Source organism: Buteo buteo, chromosome 26, assembly GCF_964188355.1.
Source record: "Buteo buteo chromosome 26, bButBut1.hap1.1, whole genome shotgun sequence".
Taxonomy (NCBI): domain Eukaryota; kingdom Metazoa; phylum Chordata; class Aves; order Accipitriformes; family Accipitridae; genus Buteo; species Buteo buteo.
In genome coordinates this window covers 13,810,408-13,834,601 of record NC_134196.1, presented here as the reverse complement: position 1 = coordinate 13,834,601, position 24,194 = coordinate 13,810,408, and the positions used below count along the sequence as shown (strand labels likewise).

Sequence of the window (24,194 nt, the reverse complement as noted above, 5' to 3'; positions counted from 1 at the left end):
GGGAGTCCCTTTGCATTTATGTGATTAAAAGAACATTGAGTTTAAATGCAGTGTTGCTGTTGGAAACTGTGATATTTGAAAACAAGTCTTAGCTATTAAATCAGTTTTCAGTAAATAGATGCAAGAAGCTAATTTTCTTTTTTAAATGTTTAGAAAATTAGTGTGGATGCTCTTATTTTTGGAATTAAGTCCTACGCTTTTTGCTCCTCAAAAATAAATTTGAAATAGATATGACTGCAAAGAAATTGTGCATTTTTTCCTTGAAATAAGAATTTTAAAAGTTTGCTGGCCAGTTGTCCCTGCCTCTTCACTATGTTTCTGTCCCCGCAGTTTCAGGGCTTGCAAAAGTTCTGAGATGCTTCCAGCCACAGGACGCTGCTCCCATTTCTGAAGATATGACTTCCCCTCATTAGCAGATACATTAGGACTTTTGCTGCTGATCATGTACACAAGAATCTCATACCACTCCTTGGTTAAAATGTCATGGGAGACTCAGTGGCTCTTCTGCATCACTCCTTGCAGTGCAATTGCCATATGCAGTAATTGGCCTGGCAATCAGGGGGGACACAGCCTGCTCCAGGGAATGGCATCATGAGAAGCACCACATATGCCTGGTGCCTTTCCCAGGGGTATGTCTGTTAGGGAGGACACTGGGGGTCTGTCTCTGGGCTGGCCAAGGATAGTTATTAAAGAGGCCTTGCAGCCTGCAGTAATGAATTCTGACTGTGGACTGGCATAGGGCAGTGATTGAGTAAACTCTCTGCTTATAAAATGAGGATTGCCTATACTGTGATTTGTTGCTGCACCTTTGCTTCTTGTTAATCTGTGGATTTGCCTTGCCAGTCTTTCAGAAGCTTCTCCCAGGATAAACGGGAGAGACTGGTGCCAGTTCTCCCCATGTGCAGCTTCCTTAGAGCATTGCAGCATGTTCAGAAAGACTCTGCCTCCCCAGCCTGAAGAGGTTTTCTTGGTATTTCAGGGGGTATTGCAACTTTATGCCTTCTGAGTCTTCTTCTTAGCATGCTTGTTGGCGAGTGGAAGTTGGTCTTTTTAGAGAAGGAGAAACTATGTTGGACCACTGGTGAGGTCTGCGGGTTACTGTGGGAAACAGGTCCCGAGTGCTGGGCTAGGCTTTTAGAGATGCTGGCTCTGAATGCTGGAGGAAGAAAAGTGTCTGAGGTTGTTCTTGTCTGTGTATTCTTCTAAGCAATGCAGTTCACAGTTGGGGCAACAGTCCTAGGGTTGATGACTCCCCGCAAAATGGGAATGCTGTCAAGTGAAGGACAGCTAAATGATCTCTTGTATGTGTATTTGTTCCAAATTCTGCTCTCGCCTGGGTCATGCCAACCTGTCAGTGTTCAAGTCCTTGGCCCTTTGCTAGAGGAGTCATACTCTCCAAGCTGTAGCATAAGCCACAATGTTGAGGGAGCACTTCTGGGGTGCCAGACCTTGCCCATGTAGTGTATAAAATCAGGACTGTTCTTGCTTTGATAGGTTTTGTTAATGCAAAGTCCTCATTTGACAAAGTAGCAGGACAAAGATCTGGAAAACAGGAATGGCAGGGCCCTAAAGACAGTCCCTGCTTGCAGCCTGTGAATTGTGAAGGATCATGGTGGATCAAGTGTGTCACATGAGGCAGCATAGACTGAAGAGTGTGGTTGGACAGCAGTGACATGTGTTTACTCAGCTTTTTTTCTTTTTCTCTTTAGTTTCACTTTCAGAGGACCCCATCTCTTGGAGTCCCAGCTAACATGCTGAAAGATGTGGCTGTGCCTCTTACGTTAACTGTGTGGAATCTCTAGATGGCTGAAATTTGAAGCAACAGCTTGAAAAAGAAACGAGCAACTATTCACTTCAGCTACCGTAGGGAACGCTGAACATGAATTCATGTTACATGTTGTAAAATAAAGTGGAAAGGGAATGGCTCATTAGTGCACATCATTTGTTCTTAATAACTCCATATGAAATTAATAAACCTTAAACCCCAGGTTTTAGAAGTTGTTCAACATAAGAGTCAAATGATAGGGAAGGGGAAATAGGAAGGGTAAAGCATTAGGGCTTCAATGACCTATGTTTAACAAATGATCTAAGCAGCAGTTGGTTGTTTCAATGATGTCACTTCTTAGCTGCATATTAAGCTTCAGCACTATTAGGTAATTATGTTGAAAAAACTAGGAGTTCTTTCCCTGACAGAGTTGAGCAAGTTGAGGCAAGTGTGCTTTTGTGGGATTGATTTTTCACATCATCTCTCTGACCACGAGCTTTGGTGGAGGGGAATTGCTGCCTTGCCAGGAAACACTGGCCTTTTACACGGAAACACTTTCTGCTTAAGTGTTGAGCTTCCTGATTCTGCAGCCCCAAAGGTCTCCAAGGTTTTCAACTGAGATAAAATGAGAGGGGTGAACAGACATCATCTTCGTGCAGAGCAAGCCTAAATTCAGATTATTTACGAGTAATTCAAACATGGAGTGGGATGCTCTGTGGGAACTAACTTCTTCTGGAGTGGCAGCAACAGAAATCCCAGAAGTGCTTCATCCTCCATTCTCTCTGCCTGCTCTTCAGAGTAGCAAGAGGGCCTCCTTCATGTGAGAATGAACAATAGAAAGACACTTTCTCTCAAGAGACACAAAGGTGTTAGTAGGGTGTCCTCCAGATCTTATTCCAGAAGCCATCTTGCACCTGCAAGGTAGGCAACTGCCATACACATTGTCTTGCCTTAGTTGGGCTCCCTAGTGTTGGAGGTATAAAGTTACCTCCTTACTGATACCACTATAGGATTGTGTTGCTTGAGGTACATTTTCTGCTTCCTTACAAACTGATTATGATAATTTTATTTTGGTTACCATTATGGGCTCTTCTCCAGAAACTCCTGAAAAGAGAAACATTAATTTCGAAGTATTCACAAGGGGTTAAGCCCCCCTGTGCTCACTATAGTGTGTACTTTCTCTGAATATGTCAAGCCTCTGCATTAGAGGAATTTCCATGTAGTGATCCTGTGTGCTACAACTGTCAACAGAAATGCAAAGGCTGGTGTGCATCTATCCCCGATTGCTCCAATGGGCAGCACCACATATACTCAAACTTCTGTTTATAAAGGGATTGATCCAAGCATTCACCCTTAGTGAAAGGGCTGAATGCAAAGCAGTCACATGAGGGAAAAAGGAGAATATTGTTAAATATATACACTTCGAAATCCCCGAAGGAAACTTCATTTCAGTGAGCCTAGATACATTTCAAAGTAGCAGACTAAACAAAATACTTCAAGAAGGTAACTCTGAAAAATTAAACTTTGTTTTCTTATGTAGAAATACTGTTGGCTGTGAAGAGGGTCACTGCCTTGGTTGGAGGTAGGCGAATCATCTATAATGAGAGACTTAGCCATTGAATTTTACTTCTTTTCTGCTTTTGATCTATTCACAAGCTCATCATGAGATTTATTTGTTGTTCAAAAATCTCTCTGCGTTTCTACTCAATAATGTTCCCGCATGAATAGCTGTCAAATAGCCTGTATTGCTTGATGTCTGGACTCCAACATTGGGCTGTACTGGCTAGTTGCCTGGGTTACCTGTGTTACATCTATCTGTTTCTTGTAGTGGAGCATTCCTGATACTACTCAACAGACTGTGAATTTTGAATAATTCAGTCAAATGTGAAATGCCAGCTGTTTTTTTGGTGACTATTGATGTCCTTGAGATTGAAAAATAAGCAACTATTCACAAATTTATTTGCACCAGCTCTGAATGAAGAAAGCAAGCACAAACGGGAGTCACTGATGTCTCTGAATCAACATTTGCTTGCAATTTGAGCAACTTTTACAGGGAGAAAGGAAACACCTTTACTTCATTAATTCTTAGGATTAATTTCTAACAATGGGATTTTTGAAAGTCTTTCAGTTGTATGTAACTGTCTTCTTAGGAGATAATTACAACTATATGGGAGATTTAATCTCTAGGTGAATAACTTCAGAGCTAAAATATCAAAGGTTCCCTTCTAAAGAAAAAGGAATTAATCTTTGCATATTGTGAACATATCACACGCATCTGAATTAAGAGTGGTCCATTCAAATATCCTTTGAATCTTAAATCCAGTAGAAAGAATGTAAAGATGTTTTCTTAAGGATATTTATTTGGCACTTGTCTTGCCTAGTATTTATGCACATGAGTAGTTGTACTGTCTTTATGGCAACAATTTTATATATATAAAAAGTGATTGTGCTGCTATGTGTCAGCTTGGTGCTGTAGCCCCATTAGCAGTTCCTGTAGTGGTGCATATTCCTGTCCTGTGCTAAGGTTGTAGTCATGCAGTTAGTCAATCTCTCCTTCTTCCCCCTTGCAACAGGGAGTGCAAATGAATCAGCTCTTGACATGGTTGGTGTTCTCAGGACTCATCCTGACAACATCTTTACAAGGTACTTTTAGAGAACAGATAAAATCTCATGTTATACATCATGCTGAAAATTGCCAAGTGAACACTAATATTGGTGTCTCAGCTATACCATAAGAAAACTAAGCGAAGTTGAATGGCTTGAAAGGCCTTTTTATGGACAAGTCAGATTTTGAAGTACTGACTCTGTGACATCAGCACCCAACATCTTGCACAAGCTGTTTGCACAGGTCCCAGGAGGGAGACTCCCAAATGCAAAATGATGTGTTGTGAGGAATGATTTTCAAAGCCTTAGAAACCAGTCAGATGAGGGGAATTGAGCTTATCAGACCTTTTTTCCTGCCTTTCAAAATGTCTAAACAAACACACTTGAATAACGAATGGGTTTTTTTATTAGCTGTCATAGTTGTCACTGATTTTTTTTCTTTTTGGTGGTCGAATTTATAATGCAGGACAGTACCTGAACACGAAGAATAGACATTGTGTTTACCCTTGAGACCAGGCTTGGAGTTTGCCAGGGCTTAATCTGTTCTGTATCTTTACTGTCATTAGTAGGACAACTGATCTGACTCTTAGAATCGCACATATAGTGGGCCAGACTAGGTACCCCAGAATCTTGTCTCTGACACTGGTAAATTGCACACATCTGGAGGACAGTGTAGGTCTGAAGCCATACGGTGGTGATATTTTCCTCATATACTGCTTTAGTTGCCAATGATTTTCGATTCAGGTACTCTGAAGGAACAGATCTGCTATATTAGTATTTAATAGCCCTTAATAGTATTTTCGTCTGTGGATCTATTTACTAATTTTTGAACCCATGTAGACAATGTTTCATGATCATGACTGTATAGTATCTTTCATATACTTTTGTTAAATAAAAGAAGTAAATTAAAATCATATTGTATGCTGTCTTGTGCTCCTGGCACAGTCTTGATCATTATATTGATGTCTCTTGGCTTAAAAATTATTTTTAATCCTTCACTGGGTGCTTTGATTCTTCATCTTATATTGCTGATTTAGCTAACAGAGCGGCATTTTAGAGGAAGGCTCTTCGAGAACTACAGAATTTAGACAACATGGACTTCCTACTTCAAGAGCCTACCTGTAAGGTGTAGCAAAGCCACACTTCACCCCAAAAATGAGGTGGAACTGGGAGTAAAGGGAGACGACAGGTTATTGCTGTAGCTTGGAGAGGAGCCGCATGTCTGGGGCTGCAGGCTGGTGTGTATGCCAGAGACAGCTCCAAGATTTGAAATCAGAACAGGAGCACCTGCTTGCCCCCATTTGTGCTTGCATCTACCAGCCTACATGTAACAGCAATGTAATAATCAGCTATTTGCCTTCAGATGAGGCTTTAAAAAATGTATTCATCTCAACAGCCATTTCTTTGTTCAGTCATTCCCACTCCAGTGCAGTTATCCTGTATATAATATAGAGCACCGCAGTCAGTGTAGTTTACCATACAAAGAGAGTCATATAGTGGGGGTATTTTTGCATCTGGTCAATAAAAAATATCTCTATATAGTTAACATTTAACCTCCTTACCAGTATGCCTCGATGTTTGTAGACTTAAGAGCACAGCTTGCCAAAGCGTGTGGAGTCTCATAATGCACCTCTGCATGTCTGAGTGGGAGGGTGGGGGGAATCGTGTATTGTTGACTGATGATCTGAAGATGGCAGCATTGGGTGAGCTATCTCATTTTCTTAGCTAAGCAGAGCTTTCTTAAATACAGAAATTGTAGTTGTTGCATACGGCAAGTTTATTAAAAAAATCAGCTTTTCATTTGAAGGGCTTTTTGTAATGCTATAGCTTAATACCACAAGTTAGTAGCAGGCAGATGTATTTTATCATCTGGTCATTTTATATGCATTTTATTTGAGTTAGTTACACTGAAAGTGCAAGTCTTATCAATACTGAAGATAGGCTCTCATCAGCAAGTGTTGGCTCATAAATATGACTCCCTTTTATAATAGGAACAATTATAATAATTTTTGAACTTAAGTAAAAAAAGCTTCCTCTCTGCGTGCTGCCTATCTATCAAGGAGGAGGTGAAATCGAGATCTCCCTCTGTCTTGTGAACAGCCTATGCCCAGGCAGCGGGGATTGCTCTCTCCTGAACCAGTGTTAGCTCTCTGCCTTCTGCCCCTTCCTTCCCTATGAGTATACCTCCTCAGGGGAGCGCAGAGCATTTTTCTTCCCTCCCTCCGCTGGCCCTACAGATTTCCAAGTGGGCATTCTCCTGGGAGCAGCATGACATTGATTTGGTCCTTGTCAGCCTGAGGAAGGTCTTGCAGTAAAGGTGTCCCACATACAGGGACAAAATCATGGCTGCCCTTACAGGTCTATAACAGACACCACCCCCCCACCCCCCCCCCCCACCCCCCTTTTTAGCTGATGTTGGTTGTAAGAATGAAAATGACTGTGATCACTGTGTCTTATCAGGACCCCAATCCTGCTGTGTATCTGTCAGAGTGTTCATGTTCAGAGCGTAAGAACTACTACTTGATGGGCTTTTTTAAGAGAGTTGAGGGGGAAGGGGCAAATTCAAAGATGTTAGTCAGATTTAAGTGTAAAGCTGAGTGGTTCATTACTGACAGTGGCAGCATGTACAGAACCAGGACTGTAGCCTCCTGGCGGTTTTTCTGGCAAAATATTTAGGCAGGGAAGCTAAGTTTGTACTGTTCTTGGTAGTAGGTCTCTCAGATTCACTCATCACTCCTACAGTGATGCCTTTTGTAATTTTGTGTACCTGGCTGTTTGTCCTTGGGACGTTCTTTTTGGAAACCAGTTGTCTTGGCCTTCCTCCAAGTGGTGACACCAGCTGATGGTACCTAATGAAAATTTTTATTCCAGCTTGGCTTATCCAAGTCAATAGCAAAGCCAGAGGTGAAACTTTGATTTTTTTGTTTGTTTGACAATGTTGTGCTTTCACATTGTCTTGTGGATATCTGTGCCTTTGACTGCTGTGATGGAATCTGACTCAAGACATTTGAAGTCACTACAACCTTTCCTTCTTCCCAGTTGACTTAGCAGGTTTGGATCAGACATAGGGCTCATGTTTTTATTCTTTTTTATTACACCCTTCTACATAGTGCCATGCTGCATGAATCACTAGCTCTGCAGAAACGTTTGAGTGGCAGAGAAATGAATCATTTCTCAATTTCTAAACATTTGTTGAACTTAAAAATGTTGTTAATTTCTGCCCTTTTGCATTTAGTATGATATTCAGCCTGGAAGAGTGGGGGTTTAAGGAGGAAATGGATTTAAAAAAATCGTTGTGTTAGGATCCATTCTCAAGTTATTGAGAAAAACTTAAGATTTAGTATCACACGCTGGGTTGTTTCTTATCCTAAATTCATATTTCCTGCAAAGACATGTAAATCTGTTAGGTTCAGTGGAGTTATGTCCCTTTGCACAAAACCTGAAATTGTCAGGTAATGTAATGAACACACACACACATGTATATAGGGGTGTGTATATATATACACACAGTATTTTTGTATAAGTTAGAAATCAACTTCCTAAAACCTTCATATGTAGAAATAGTTACTAGCTTTATCTCAACTGTTCAATTTAACATCAAAAAACAATCTTGATGTGTCAAACAAAGCCAAACTAAAATTCAGTACCATGGGAGCAGAAGTGACTGTTGTCTTTTGTGTTTAGTGGACAGTGGGCTATGTATGCTTCTTACAGTCTTCCTAACGTTTAATTTTGTTGAGTGGATGCAGCAAAGTTAGATACAGTACTGTTACGCTGATTTAGCACATCTTTCACAGCTTCTCATAAGTTTTACAGCTCAGATGTATTACCTGTTTGAATGTAGATGTAAAGAACAATTGTAATGGATTGGTCAAGTGAACTCATTCGACTGACGGTGATTTTCTTTCTGTAATTTAAGAAGCCAAGTGTCATATTAGTTCTTCATTTATGACAGAGTAAAATCTAGGTAAAACTAAGGCCTTGGCTCAAGAAGGCTCTTAAGCACATACATATAAGTAAGTTCATTCTAACTCAAGACAGCACTTAAATACATGACAAACTTCAAAGTGGCATCAGCTTGAGCTTAAGGCTGAGTGCTCTGAACTAGATCTCAGAGATCTTCAGAGGTTCCTAGACATGCAGACCAACTACCTTGCAGGATTTTATTTTAAGACATCTCATTTATTTCAGAAGGCTTGAAAAATCTCTGGAGATTAATATCAGCGCCTTTGATACCTAAATGATCTTGCTTCTCTGTTCCTAACTGGCCATTCCCGTGAACTGCTTGGGTGCCCAGATAAAAAGCAGAATCTCACATTTTTGTGCAAAGCTCCCTTACTGTAGAACATGACATTTAAGGTACATAGCAGTAATAACATACTTTATCTGAATTTATATTAAAGACCTGAAATTCTGAAGAAGTGCAGCGATAAGTGAATATGGTACCGATCGTCATTGCTGAAGTGCCTGTTTGTAACTACACTATATGTACCTGTATATCTGTATGTTTTACAGTGCTATTTTTTTACGATTGAATTTGGCCTCTGCAAGCAAGAAGGACAACTGCGTGCTTATGGGGCAGGACTTCTGTCTTCTATTGGCGAATTAAAGGTAGGTGCCTTTAAAGCAGAATCAACTTTCTTTTAATGTTTAAAAAATTATAGTTGAATGTAAATATTTTGATTTTCAAATAACAGTTAAAGTTCTCAAGATAAAAAGCTTACTTATTTTAAAATGTGGTATTGACCTAAAAGCTTTGTTTGAAATATCAGCTGGCACTTGAAATATGAAATGTATTTGTAAGGCCCGAAGTACCAAAGCAGCTATAAACTACAGAACTTATTTCTGTTTGAATTTGCATTTCTTGTAAAAGGAGGCTCATAGGTTCTAACAGGTGAGGGTGCCTTGGGCTCTGAAAGCTTTGTTTAGAAGAGAAACATATATTTTTAATACACACAAAAAGTTTTGAAATCAGACATGATTCTGTTGTAAGTAATCCAATGTACTTCAGTGTATTTGTTATTGATGTTAGAAGAACAACATTTATTAAGGTCCTGATTCAGTAGATTAATCATATTTAAAATTAAGGAATGCATATAAATTCATGCTAGACTTGAAGTACATGCCTATGTGACAATACATAGAGCCCTGTTCTTATAAAGGTGAAAGTGTTTAACCTTGCACGGTGTGAGTAGTTGTAGTGGATCATTTATTGCTTCTTTTTACACCTAGAAGACACAGGGAACAAGCAAAAGGTATTTTGTCACAAGTGTAGTAGTTTGGGACGTAATACATCTCTCTGTTGGCAAGATGGGGGGGAAGGGGAAGGAGAGAGAGAAGTACTATCTTCTGGGACCCAAATGAACTCTTGGTGGCTTTTCAGGTAAATGTTTGGTTTTAGAAAGCATATACAGAATAGTATTTACAAACTGTTTTGCAACATATCTCCTGTTTATTTGTGTTTAAACATCTTCCCATCCTCCTGGGCTGGCTTTCAGTGAACTACCTGGCAGTTTAACGGAAGCATCTCAGTCTCTTTTGCTGTTTGTTTCACCTCTAACTGAGAATATTAATGATGAAGTTCATTAGTCAAATTGCTATTCTTTCATTAGTAGAAAAAAGGGTGAAGAAAATTACCTTCTCCAATATTTTTTCTTTGATTGCATTACAGTTGCTCTAAGTTCTGTGCGTACTTCAGCCACAGAAGCATTCTGTATCAGCCTGGCAATATTTTATAACCACAGTGCAAAGGTGGTTAAATGCAAAGAGATTAACATGTCCCACTTGTTTTCCTCTGGCCCAACAACATTCAGTGCTGAGCCCCAAATTCTGTGCAACATTGTGCAGAGAATCAGGCCTTTTATTTAAACTAACAGTTACGGTCATTAGGTGATGACCCTGAAAATACCTGTCACATCATTTACAAAATCTATGGGCATAAAAGCGAGGAAATGAATAGTCAAGAACATAATAAATCTTCAACCATCAATGTCATAAACAAACACATTATTCTTGTCAAGTGTGCATATTTTGTTACCACACATTTTTGATCCAAAATCTGTGTTCTTCACTCAGCAATAATCTCAGAGTATAAATGCAAAGAATAATCCTTTTGAAAAGCAATAGTAAAAATTAAATAATGTGCACATTAATGGACTATATTGATCTGCTTCAAAGGTACAGCCATATATCATAATAATTTTGCCATAAATCAATAATATTATATACTTTCCTATTATACTACATATATATTTCATAGATGTGAAGCCAGAAGGGACTGTTAGATCATCTGTTTTGACCTCTTGTGTATCATAAGCTATTAAATTTCACCAGATCTTGCATATACCGAGCATAGGGACTTAAGTTAGACATTTCAGTTATTGAGAGACTAAGCACTTGTGTGCTGCAGGCACAGAACAGCACCATATCACAAATAGCCATAGTCTCCATGAAGGAACAGATAAAGTGAAAAATGTCCAGAAAGTCTTGTGGGACTGTGCTCCAGGGTGGAAAAGAAGTTAAAAGGTAAGGAAAAAAGTGCAAAAACCTGCTAAGTTTTCTGCTAATCTGACCATGGGAGAAGCTGTTTCTAGACCAGAAACCTGGCAATGAGTGTGCGTCTTCATACATCAGGCAGGTGCTTAGGAAGGAGAGTGTCTGGGCACTCATGACATTGGTGCACAGCCTTGCATCAAGCTGTTGCCGGTCTCTGATGTTTCCTGGGAAAGCAACCTCTCTTACCTCCACCATTATCTTCTAGCACCCATTGAGGGGGGGGGGGGAATTTCTTTCTTGACCTGAAAGTGTCTGAAAGATAATGCGAATATAATAGACTGTAGTTGAGTTCCTGATGATATCAGTATCCCAATTGTAACTGAAATCCTAATGGATGGCAGCAATTGCTCTGAAAATGATGACAACAATACCATCTATTTCTGTGGTGAGTGGGGATGAATAGGAGACTCAGACTGCATGGCCATGAAGTCTGACCCTCATGTGTGTGACACCTATACTTCTCATAGGGGTCAGAGTGAAGAAGTCGTTTCAGAGATAACTACTGCCATTCTTAAGACAATGGCGACTGTGGGCCCATAGTCTCTCCTATGAATAAGTTCAAATACTTATTTATCCTTGTTACTAGGAAGGTAGATCTTGTTTCAGTGTTGAATTTTCTACCTTGACTTTACAGGCATTTGATATTAATATGCTTTTGTCAGCAAGAAGAAAAGCCTTTCTCCAGCTGCCCTCCCTATCAGCTCTCTTTCCAATGCAGCAGTATTCACAGAAAACAAAACAGTGGCCAATTTTATGTGTAAATTCTAGAAATTTCTAGAAATAAATGAGTTGGACTATTTGCAGGGTGGAAGTGGCCAGCAGTATTTGGGCCTTTCAGATGAGTGAATGGTTTGTTCAGTCATCCCTGTTTCTATATCACACTGCTCTACTCTGCAAATCTGGTCAACAGCTTTAGCAACAAAGAACTATAAAAGCTAGAGAAATGTGGGCACCAGCCTATCAATATAGGATTCCCTTCAAGTCTTTTTCCCCACTCAGTATTTAGGCTTCAAATTTCGGATACTGAAAAATGCAAGTCCTGATGTGCAAGCTATGGAAGCATCAAGCAAAAAAATTAAAAAAGCAAAACAAAATAACAACAAAGGAAAGATTAAAAATGAAGCCTAGGGGGAAACAAATAATACAGTAAGTAGTTATAAAATGTTCTGCCTAATATAGTCAGGTTAACTCTAGCTAACATATTACACAGTATATATTTGGAGCTTAGAGATAAGGCCGAAATAATGTACATTTCAATTATTAAAACTATTTCTAAAAGGCAGTCCAAATGTATTTGGAAACTTTAATCCATTTACTTTGTATGATGCTCTCTTGAACTCTTTCATTAAAGGAGTCTCCTATCAACTTCAGTTGGCTATAGATCAAGTCATATATATCCCTGTTATATGCTTCTATATTTAACAGAGAGGTAGACTTCAAATCCTTCTGCATAGATTTTTAAAGTCAAATACAATATCTAGTCATATTTTGTTTTAATGGTAATTTATGTTAAGAAGAACCAGCATTAGCCTTTATAACCAAAAAGATTAAAACACAAGTTTTGGCTCTGTTTTCTGAAGAGGATGAAGACAATGGAGAAAACAACTCCTGGATCCCAGATGCTTATTTTAGTGCTTTTTTAAAATAGAGATTCTTTTCCTTATTTGTCTAAACAATATATAAAATTATACTGATGAAATAAAAAAACTTCTAGTAAAATCAGGACACTGTCAGATTTGCAACCTATGTTGTAGATAAGCAGAAAAACATTTAAGAGCAGGTTTTCCAAGACTGTGTTCCCCCACCTCCCACCCTGGAATAACAGGGACACCTTCCACTAGACCAGGTTGCTCCAATCCCCATCCAACCTGGCCCTGAGCACTTCCAGGGATGGGGCAGCCACAGCTTCTCTGGGCAACCTGTGCCAGTGCCTCACCACCCTCACAGTGAAGAACTTCTTACTTGCATCTAATCTAAATCTACCCTCTTTCAGTTTAAAACCGTTACCCTTCCTCCTGTCACTGCGTGCCCTTGTAAAAACTCCCTCTCTGGCTTTCTTGCAGGCCCCCTTTAGGTACTGGCAGGCTGCTGTAAGGTCTCCCCAGAGCCTTCTCTTCTCCAGGCTGAACAACCCCAACTCTCTCAGCCTGTCCTCACAAGAGAGGTGCTCCATCCCTCTGATCGTCTTCATGGCCCTCCTCTGGACTTGCTCCAAGAGGTCCATGTCGTCCTTATGTTGAGGGCCCCAGACGCAGTACTGCAGGTGGGGTCTCATGAGAGTGGAGTAGAGGGGGAGAATCCCCTCCCTCAACCTGCTGGCCACGTTTCTTTTGATGCAGCCCAGGGTATGGTTGGCTTTCTGGGCTGCAAGTGCACATTGCCAGGTCATGTTGAACTTATCAACCGACACCCCCAAGTCCTTCCCCACAGGGCTGCTTTCAATCCCTTCATCCACCAGCCTGTATTGATATCAGGGGTTGCCCTGACGCATCTGCAGGACCTTGCACTTGGCCTTGTTGAACTTCATGAGATTTGCACGGGCGCACCTCTCAAGCCTGTCAAGGTCCTTCTGGATGGCATCCCTTCTCTCCAGCGTGTGGACCACAGCTTGGTTTTGTTGGCGAATTTGCAGAGGGTGCACTCAATCCCATGTCCATGTTGCCAACAAAGATTTTAAACAGAGCAAGTCCCAATACCGACCCCTGAGGAATGCCACTTGTCACTGCTCTCTACTCGGACATCGAGCCATTGACTGCAACTCTTTGAGTGCGACCATCCAACCAATTCCTTATCCACCGAGTGGTCCATCCATCAAATCCACCTCTCTCCAATTTAGAGACAACGATGTCATGCGGGACAGTGTCAAATGCTTTGCACACATCCAGGTAGATGATGTCCATTGTTCTTCCCTTATTCACCAATGCTGTAACCCTGTCTTAAAAGGACACCAGATTTGTCAGGCACGATTTGCCCCTAGTTGCCCATGTTGGCTGTCACCAGTCACCTCCTTATTTTTCCTGTGCCTCAGCATAGTTTCCAGGAGTATCTGCTACATAATCTTGCCGGGCACAGAAGTGAGACTGACTGGCCTGTAGTTCCCCGGGTCTTTCTTTTTTCCCTTTTCCAGTCAGTGGGAACTTCCTGGACGGCCACGACTTCTCAAATACAATGGATAGTGGCTTAGCCACTTTATCTGCCAGCTCCCTCAGGACCTGCAGATAAATCTCATCAGGTCCTGTGGACTTGTGCACCTTAAGGTTCCTTAGATGGTCTTGAACCTCATCTTCTCCTACAGTGGGCAGTTCTTTGTTCTCCCCGTCCCTGCCTTTGCCTTCTGCATCTTGGGCGGTGTAGCTGGAGCACTTAGGGGTGAAGACTGAGGCAAAAAAATGATTCACAGTTGCTCAGTGTAAATGCTGGTGCCATCTGGGATGCTCCAGTATATCTGACCAGCTCTCCAGCTGCTACTCCAGAAATGTCTAAGTCTTCTTTAGGTCTTGTTGCTGTATCTTTCATCCCTGTACAGATACATCTGACATCCTAGACCCTAGAGACCTGTGGTTAGGTACCTCAATCACTCTCTTAACCTTTGATCTAGCAGGGAGTGGAGGCTTTTTTTTAGTGTTATGCTTATTTCCAATATGGGTAGTTGTCTAATTCTTAAGCTGTCTAGTTGTCTGATGCTGCCGCTTTTCCTGGGAATCAGTGGTGACTCATTTGGAAGTTTCACTCCAAACTCTTGTTTCTTGAACTAAAGGAGAATTGCCAATAGCTGTATTTGCATAAGCAGTACAATTTGTATGAATGGGCCACTAGAGACAGTTATCACAAATCCACGGGATGGTAAGATGCTCTATTTGACCAAAAGCTATTTCCCATATGATTGTTAGCCTTGACATCTCATTGGAGGTCCATAACTGAAGAGGTTTCTGATGGAGAAATCCATATTGGATACTTACTCATCTGAGTTCACTGAAGAACTGAATGTCCAACCAAAATATAAGTGAATAGCACTTGTTAAAAAAAAATACAGGCCTGAGCTTGAAAGCTTTTGGACTCACCAGAGGAAGTTTTTTTGTTGAGATTCTGTACTTCATAATGTTGAGGGTGCCAAGGACCAACATTTTAGAGCACTGAAATGTTTCTGCAAAAAACTCTAGTTCAGCTTTGAGTCAGTGTCCTGACCATCCTAGTCCACACTAGACAGTTTATGGTCTGTCTGAAGGTTTGTCTGCAGGCTCAGTTTGGTTGCTGAACTCTGGCACTGCTGGTGTCAACATATCAACTCGATAGTAGATGTTACAGATGCCAGGCTGCAGAATTTGAAAACACCATCCAGATTTGCTGAGATGTTTCCCATTGCTTTGGTAGCCATGACAATGCCTACTTGATCCAAGAGCCAAAAGACCATCCTAGAAAGCAGATGGGTATCTGGGGTGGGAATTCATCAAGATTTAGGCACTTCATTCCCAAACTGCAATCCTAAGAATAACAGATCAGCCATTACCTAACTCTGGAGATATGTCTCAATTCTTAACCCTCTGTTTCCAGGTTGTGTGTTTCCTGCTGTCTGTGCATCCCAGTCTCTGCAGAGTTGTTTTGTGAAGCAGCAGCTCTGCTCATACATAAACTGGGATCCAGAAAGCAGGAGTCATTTCATAAAGATAATCTGAGTAAAATAATCAGAAAGGCTTCCCCAGGTGACATCCACTGTGATAAAGAATTAGCTTTTGCTTCTCTTTAAACTCTCCCCTTTTATAAAATCAGGGCTTGGTGATTAGAGCAGTTGTTCGCAGGGTGGGAGCCACAGGCTGACTCCCTTCTTGCCTCTGATGGCTAAATCCCAAGGAGTAGGCCTGGCCCAGCAGAAGCTGTTAGTGGGTGGCAAAGAGGAGAGGACAACACTGTCACCCTTTCTGTTGAAGCTGTCACAGTGCAGGAAAGAATTCATGAGCCAGAAGTGGTCACCTACTGATTCAGTTCCTAAGAAAATGTGGCCCATATCACCCTCTTGATTCCCTGCACGGGACTTCACTCAGTGCACTCAGAGGTTGAAAACGTGCTTTAGACATTTGAGGCATCAAGTCTCACCTGGAAGTACAAAGGCACCTTAAGAGGAGGTGTTTTTATCTGTAGTTAGCCTTCCAGGGAGCGTATTATAATTCCCAGTCAAGAAAACCAAATTCATTTAGATGGAAGAAGGTAAACGCCTAAATTTACAGGCACTCAACCACATTATGGCTCTGCAAGGAGAAAGTGACAGCAGGGATATAGTCAGGGGCCTAATAAGGTGAGCCTATTCCTGAAATCCATTTCAAAGAGGATGCTGGTTAAGACAGACCAGTTTTGATTTTTGTTTTCAAACCTGTTTAACTGATGACTGGCTAGAAACAGCAAAACTTGTGAGAAGGAAAAGATACATGTACTGAAGAAAGTTAATTGCCTGACATTTTAAGATTCCATGCATTATTTTTTCATGTATTTATTTTTGGAGAGAGAGGAGGTGGGAGGAAGAGGTACTTGTTCCAGTTTTATGTCCTGTTATTTGGAGACTGCAGGTTGAGAGCTAGTGTGATATTTTCGCAGCCTTTCACAGGGGTTTAGGAATGAGCATAAGCAAGAGCTCAGATAAAAGGTGTGGTGAATACCTTAAGGTTAATACCTTACCCTGCTATAAAGAATGTCCGTGCAGAAAGAAAGTAAAGAAATAAGAGGCACCTTCGGACGTCAGGGATCTGCTCCCTCCCTGTCATTTCTCTATGCTTTACATGCACATCTTCACTATGGATAGATATTAGGGGACTAAAGAAGGTTGAAAGTTGACCTAAATATGCTCTTCTTCCTTACCTGGTACTTCTGTACAGAGCACTGAGAATGAAAATACACATGCTTTAAAAGTTAAGGTAGATCCAAAAGCTAACACAAGTATTCAAGTGGAAGGGGGAGCTAGAAAAAGATTGTGTTGGTAAATGTCTCAGTACCTGATATTCAGTTTTGAAACCTCTGTGTCCTTTCTAGTGCTTTGTGCCAGTCACATAAAGAGAAAGACTAATCGGGAAACTCTTATCTGAGTAGCAGCATTTGATGCCTCATCTTCCTAGTGTCTGCTCTGTACTTGTCTATGCGTGTTTGGTTATTTTTTCCTTGCAGTACTATATGGAGCATTATTGCTCAGGTGTACGTGGCAGAAGGATAATGCATTTCATCAGCACCCAATAAATGGGCATTATTTAATGGGTTTTCAGATGCATAGTTTCACTCTTAAACCCACTGTCAGGAAAAGAGTATATGATTTTGGCCTGAAAATGTAGAGCACAGATTATATGAATGGTTTGGTCAAACTCAATTCACCCACCAAGATGATGATCAATTCTGCCAGTTAAGTGACATTTTGGGGACATGATGACTTTGCTGTTTCTGGCTGAAGATTTAGGTCTGTATGCCTATGTGGCAGGTGCATTTCTAATCTCCTCTTTATTATTTTAATAATTTTTTGAAAAAAAATTACTCTCATAAAAAGAGCTTTTTTAAGTAACAGATGATATATTCTGTTCAAGCTGAAAAACCACTGTATGTAAAACAAGAGAGGTTACCAACTAATGGAAAACATACAGCACAGCGATACAAAAGCTGTATATATGAACAGTTGTATAGATACACAGCAGTATCAAAATACAGTTTAACAGATCCTGTGCTGTGTTTTGCAGCATGCTCTCTCTGACAAGGCCAATGTGAAAACATTCGATCCAAAGACAACCTGTTTGCAAGAATGCCTTATCACTACTTTCCAGGAAGCTTACTTTGTTTCAGAAAGTTTTGAAGAAGCCAAAGAAAAGATGAGGTAAATTATTTCCCTTGACTCAAAAATCTAATTTTCTCTTCTTTAGCGGTTGAAAAAAGAGAAGTGTTAATTTTCTTTTTTCTTTCAGGGACTTTGCCAAATCAATCAATCGTCCCTTCTCTGTGTATTTCAACCCATATACGCAAAGCATTGAGATTCTGAAGGATACCAGGAGTATAGAAAATGTTGTCCAGGACCTCCGCAGCGATCTAAACACTGTATGTGATGCTTTAAGCAAAATGAACAGATATTTAGGGATTTGATATGTGTGGTACTGTGATTTGCTGTCAGTTGCTTTTTCTGTAGCCAGTCTAGTAACATCACATGATATGGCTAACTTCTGAAACCCATCAATTTTCCCTTTACAGCTTGGCCTGTAGCTTGCATCATTGTGTAGCTCTGTCTAATTGTAATGTCCAGACAAACCAAGGCAACGCTAATTCGTAAATGCAACATGGAATGTGGCAGAATATAATCATCAATTCCTCAGCACAATGTCATGTATAAGTACACCATTAAAAACTTGCCTGGCAATGGTTTTGTTTCCATGAGATGATTCACCTCAATGTATAAGAAATGGTGTTGCTGATTTCATTAAGTCTGAGTTTATTTCTTTATAATCCCTTTCCTCCCATAAGAATCCAGAAAAAATTATTTGCAACATTTTCATTTTCTTTGTAAGAGAATCTGTATTTCTTTCTATAGTGGTGAAGACAATGTTTTGCCCATATATCTGTAACAGAACTGAGCGTCTCTTGTGACTGAACAATACAATTTATATACCAGTGCTGAGATCGGGAAGGCTATGTATCAGTACTAAAAGGTCTGTGGAGATTACAGATTATGAGAACTCACAGCTGACAAATGTTCAACATGGCTGAGTAATTGCAACACAATAAAAAACCGCCAAGCTTCTGACTATTCATGTAGAAAGGTAGTTCTAGTTCATGCATGTGTTGCCTGTGACAGTCCTGAGCATACTTCCTCTGCGAGGGCTATCTGGGAAGAAGAGAGGAAGTGCTTGTGTTAATTCCGGGTTGTTAGATGTGAATATAAAGCCCTTCTACATCATTGTGTGCCTTCCGTGTTCCCTTGTCTTTTGAACGTACTCCTCTTGCATTTCATGCATAATTTGCCTTTCCCCATTATGCCACATTCAACCTTGATGTGGCCATGCATGACTGGATCTACACTGTATCAGTATCAGCACATATGAAAGGGTGAATATGGAAGTTGTTATTTAATTATAGCCAAGATGATTATCAGTTAGTAGATTACTTGTGGGGTGATTAAATCATAGAGACACCCAAGCTGCCTAGCTTGTACCAGATGGATGCAGGTAATGCCTGAGTTAATAAACTCGAAGTTAGCAAGCTCTGACAGAAGTACAAGCTCTGTCTGGGGAGCACAGTGCAGAAATACTTGAGCCGGCTCTTATCTGGAAGCAATAATTATGCATGTCTTTCCTTTATCTAGGTTATTCTATTCTCCTATTAGCCAAGATAATGGACAGTTGACTATATTGTATGGACCCTTCTTAATGGAAACCACATGGCTTATGCAGATCATGTCAGTATGGGTGAAGGTGTCATAGCTTCTCTACATATATGGAAAATAGATATCTATTGAAGCTGCTCTCCCAGCTGAAAGAGTCATGCAAATACTCTTAAGTGTTGCTAGCAATTTCAGCATAAAAAGAGCACCACTTGATAGTACCAGCATATCCTTAAATAAGAGGCAATCTATAAGGATAATTTTCACAGGAAAATCTGCCACCTCCTCAAAGATAACTATGAGATAACAGAAAACTCTCTTTTCTCTGCATGGTCCCTGCTGCATTCTAATGCTGCTGTTAATAGGGTGTGGAAAAATCGGGTTTTAGATTTAACTGTGACTGCCGTTGGTACAGATGAAGAGCTGTTGAATTATCCCATGGGGATCAGCATGCCGGAGGAGTTTTTAACTTCCCAACATTAGTGCTGACTCTGTTAGCTAGCACTTATCACAGAGGAATCGCTGGCAACCTTGGCATGGAGGTTTCTCCATCTTTATTCCCATGGGATCTGATGAACCCCTCATAGCACTTTGGGGAGAAAATGGACTTTACTGAGATTTGCTTTAACTGGTCTGAAAAACTTACTGTGCAAGGAATAGTAGATCTTACTCAGTGCAAGAACTGACACAGTATTGTTGCTTGCTTAAGTAAAATAAAGCCACAATGAGTAACAAAGATCCAAAGCGTACAAAGTTACTGAGGCTTTCCCTTGAATCAGAATTACACAGGAAAACTTAAATACTTATAATATCTGGATTTATTCTTGACTTTTCTGAATAGCTTAAAATAAGAATTCCACAGCAGTAAAACAATAGAAGCATATCTTTGTTTTGTTTTGTGCTGTTAGCAAGTAAATCTTATTATGGATTAGGGAGAAACCCTTGAAATCCAATAGTCATTTTAGGACTAATGATGGCAAGGAAACTGTCTACAATGAAGATGTAATGTCAATGAAACAGAACATTGTCAAAGGATAATGGGCTCCTGCTGCTAGATATATGCTTAATCCAATGATTTTATTTCTATTATACAACATGATTAAAAATAAATTAAATATAATGGGCTAAGGAATAATAGTGATTTAGAGAGACAATCGCTCATTGTTCTTACGTAGCAAAGCTGCCTTCTTACAGGCTGCAGAGCAAACTGGCTTTGGGCTTCAGCCAGTCAGGAGCCAGGACTGGGAAGGAATGCTTTAAAAAGTGCACTGTTGCACTTTTATGAATCAAATAGTTCCAGCTTAGCTGAAATTCTTCTCTACGGTTTTTATTAGCAAATTAAGATCAGCCATGCAGCAATCTCCTTGGATGACAAGCTCATTTAGGCATAATGAGGGAATTATTGACAGTTATCAAATTACACTAACATTTCATTTAAAATAGGCCATATTTATCTAAGGTGCTTGTTTAGCTTTAGTGAGCTGGACTCTGGAAATTGGACTTCTGGCTTAGGCTCATTTATTTCCTGTGTAATTCTGAACTGATGCTTTATGGGTCTGAGATATATGCACTTGCTTTGCCTGCACAGAGTAAATGGGCCCGAGCTTAATGAATGTAAAGCATTGCACTGTTTACTACCATGCAAAGTCTAAAATGAAAAACAACACTCCGAGACATTGCAGCACATACAAATACCAAGTTTCATTTGCAAACCAAGACATGGTTCGTGCATTTTGTTTCATTTGTTTGGTAGAGGGGATGGAGTGGGGAAGGTGTTAACGCAATACATTACGTTTTCCCTCTCTACTCTTCGAGACCTGTTTAGAAGCCTGTTTTAAGTTTAGCCCTTTAGTACACTTTCACGAAATAAGGTGTGTTTTCCTTTCTTCTTGTTATGATATCCTAATGTGATGGAGAAAATTCCAGAAATTCACTGTACTGTAATGTATATTTACTGATACGCTGTAATGGATTACAGAAGAAAGTTTCACATCTTTGAAAGGACAGCCTGGCTGAGAGAGCTAAAGCTGCTGAAGGCTTTCACCTACAGGCTGCTGGTACAAATCCAGCCCAGTCAGCAGTTACTGAAAGCTATCACCAGCCAGCAGCAGCCTGGCTTCTGTGTGATGAACTGGGAAGCTGGGATTGCTTAGTTTGGAGTAGAGGAGACTGAGGGGAGGTGTGATAACCTTTTTCAAACACACAGAAATAGCTGCAGAAACGGAAGGGACACACTGTTCTCTGGCCTCGAGAACTAATGGACTTAAATTGCAAGGAAAGGAGCATTAAGTTATGTAACAGTGAAACATGGGAGACAGCAGAGCCTCCATCAGTTTTTAAGAGAACAGGTTAGGCTGCCATCTCTCAGGAATGATAGTAGCACAGTCGGTCCTGACTTAAGCCAGAGGAGAAGCTATACAATGTCTTGAAGTCCCTTAGAACGACTGCCTGGAAGAGGCTTCAGCCTGCTCATGAAAGGGCTCCAGCCACCTCACAAAAGCAGTAAAGGTCAACAACCACCGCTGTGGAGCATTTGTACCTCACCTGCACTTCTGCCTCCTCCTTCATTCTTTGACCAACCCTAAAGAGTGGTTCTTCATCTTTCTGTCTTCCCTTAGGGAATGAATAGGATCCATAGTGGAGTGTAGCCTTAAATGCTGACTATGGTGCTCAATTTTAACTTCATAGGCTGTTTGAGAGAGCTCTGTGTGCGAGTTACCTGCTAGTGCCCCAGAGGCAGAAGACTGATTGTGAGCAACCAGCATTTGTCCTTTTTGTAAACAAGGTTTAAAGCTGCTCAACTTTATAAACAAAATAGAAATGCATTTTTCATCCTATCTGTGCCTGCATTTGGGCTGTCAGGAAGACTGTGCTCCCTTGAACAATCTGGAGAACCTGGAGCTCTTCCAAGCTCCTGAGCTTGAGTGCTCCAGCCACACCTCAACCTTGTGTCTTGCTGAAATCTGTGCACAGAGCAGCCTGTTCTCCCTAACTCCTCTGCTTTCCAAGGGAAAGAAACCCACTGGTGTAGTCCAGAAGGGAGCTTTGATTTTGACCCCTGATGTAGCTGGCCAGGGAACGTGGGGACCACACCTGCTGCTCAGCCCAGTGTTACATTAAGGGCCAGGTAAGGATCAATGCAACGCTCTTCTATTCAGGAAATCAGCTTTCCACCAAACCTGGACGCTTCTCTTCTTGTTTCAGCAGGACAGTCTATACCTTTTTAGAAATATGGCAGCTTCCCTTCTATCTCAGTAGGAACCATTGTCGTATTTCCAAATAATTTGCAAAGGGAATAATTGTGGTATTGTTATATAATGGCTGTGCTCTGTGGTATCAGTCACTTGAAGTCTGGACATGTTTCACAGACAAATACTTGCTTTCTCAGTGAAGAATAGGTCAATAGTGACAGATTCCTCTTCTGGGCTTCAAAGTACATTTGAGACATGGAGCTAATAGATTCTGGTTATACTAGCAAATATTTATTAGTAATGAGTCCCTCTAGTTGACATAGTGAAGGCTGTGGAGATGTCCTTGGCATCGTTATTGGCAATTTCCTGTAACTTAACTGAGCTTGGAGGCTAAATAATGTCCTCAGTTGAAATACTCCATGAAACCTGTGTTGTTTCATTTTGGTACTGGTCTGAGAGAAAAGGTAAGTAAACACAAAATAATCAGAATTCAGTGATGTCTATTCAAAACATTTTGCAACAACTACATTTAGTTTAAGAAGGTCCTCCAACACCTTAGAGTAAGAATTCGTATTTCTTTGCCGACTGCTGAGATGTTAAGGTGACACTAAAAATAAGTGCTGGCTTCTACTTGGGATTTGGCCTGGAGTGGACTATTCAGGTGGAATAAGTGTGAAATGGGTTACATAGTCACGTACTTTAAAATGCAAGTGGGTGATGGATATTCAGGTGGACATTTTTTTAATGTAGTCAGAAGTTTCAAATGTCCAGAAAAATAATGGAGAAGAAGCTGCTGTTGCCATGCTCCACCTTTGGAGGAAAAGAATTGAGTTTGCAGAGCAGCAGGAGGTAGATTTCAGTCTGTGTTAAACCGGCACACGACCTGAAATACAACCCAAATACGCCTACACCACTGGGTTCTGCATGAGCTCCAGTGTGAATACAGTTCTGATAACAGAGCAGCAATAAAGCACTCCAGAGCCAAACAGCCCTGCCTCCCTGCAGGAGATGAAGTGGGTGATTTGAGACCAGCATCACTTTTATTTCCTATTAAATCAGTTTTGTTTTCTATTTCTTTTGCAAAATACCTTTTGAAATGTGTTACTATTTTATTTTTCCATAAGGATTATAAAGAGAGATGTTAATTATGGAATGGTTGAGGTTCTTAGCTCTTTCTGCCTCAAGCTTTTCTTATTGCCACCAAACTCCCTACCCAGTCTTGCTACTCTATATGAAAGTAGAGTAATGCTGAAGACATGATGCTGTCATTTCCCAGGGCTTGACAACTGATGGGTACACCTAAAATGCTACCCTCCCTCACCATCCCTCCATGTAGCGAGTTGCTAACCTCAGAGATGTGAATAAGGCCAGTTAATGGTAAATGAGTTTAAGGTTATGCACACAGTGGATTTGCCACTCTAGCAGAGTTTGTCTGGAGGATCAATTTGGTTGAATTCCCTTTTAATGATTACACCTGATAGATCACTTGCAGGTAAAATTATGAAAAAGCAAGCGTCTCACATCAGATGGGAACTGGGGAGTCAAAATCTCAACTGCTGCAAAACCAGCACATGTTCGAAAAGGCATTTTAGTGCCAGTGCCAGTCAGTTCAGTTAGAAGTAGCTCAAAATAGATTTCATAGTTGTTGGATGGAAAGGCTGCATTTTACCTTCAGGTCTCGATTCAGCCACTGTTTTCTGAGATAGATCTGCGTCTGCTGGAGCAGGAGCTAGAGCCCTAAGTT

The 24,194-nt window shown here is 40.6% G+C and overlaps 1 protein-coding gene across 9 annotated transcripts in view; it reads left to right on the top strand.

Annotated features, from left to right (window-relative positions):
* Window positions 1–24,194, top strand: part of TPH2 (tryptophan hydroxylase 2) — an 89,328-nt gene that overhangs the window by 33,018 nt on the left and 32,116 nt on the right. For 8 of the 9 annotated variants that reach the window (XM_075057871.1, XM_075057872.1, XM_075057870.1 and 5 more), the window contains 3 exons: window positions 8,885–8,980; window positions 17,632–17,765; window positions 17,854–17,983. In XM_075057871.1, coding sequence (XP_074913972.1) covers window positions 8,885–8,980; window positions 17,632–17,765; window positions 17,854–17,983 — 360 coding nt within the window. Of the gene's footprint in view, window positions 1–8,884; window positions 8,981–17,631; window positions 17,766–17,853; window positions 18,807–24,194 lie in introns of those variants that run through there. The other variant, XM_075057873.1, reaches the window with a different exon arrangement.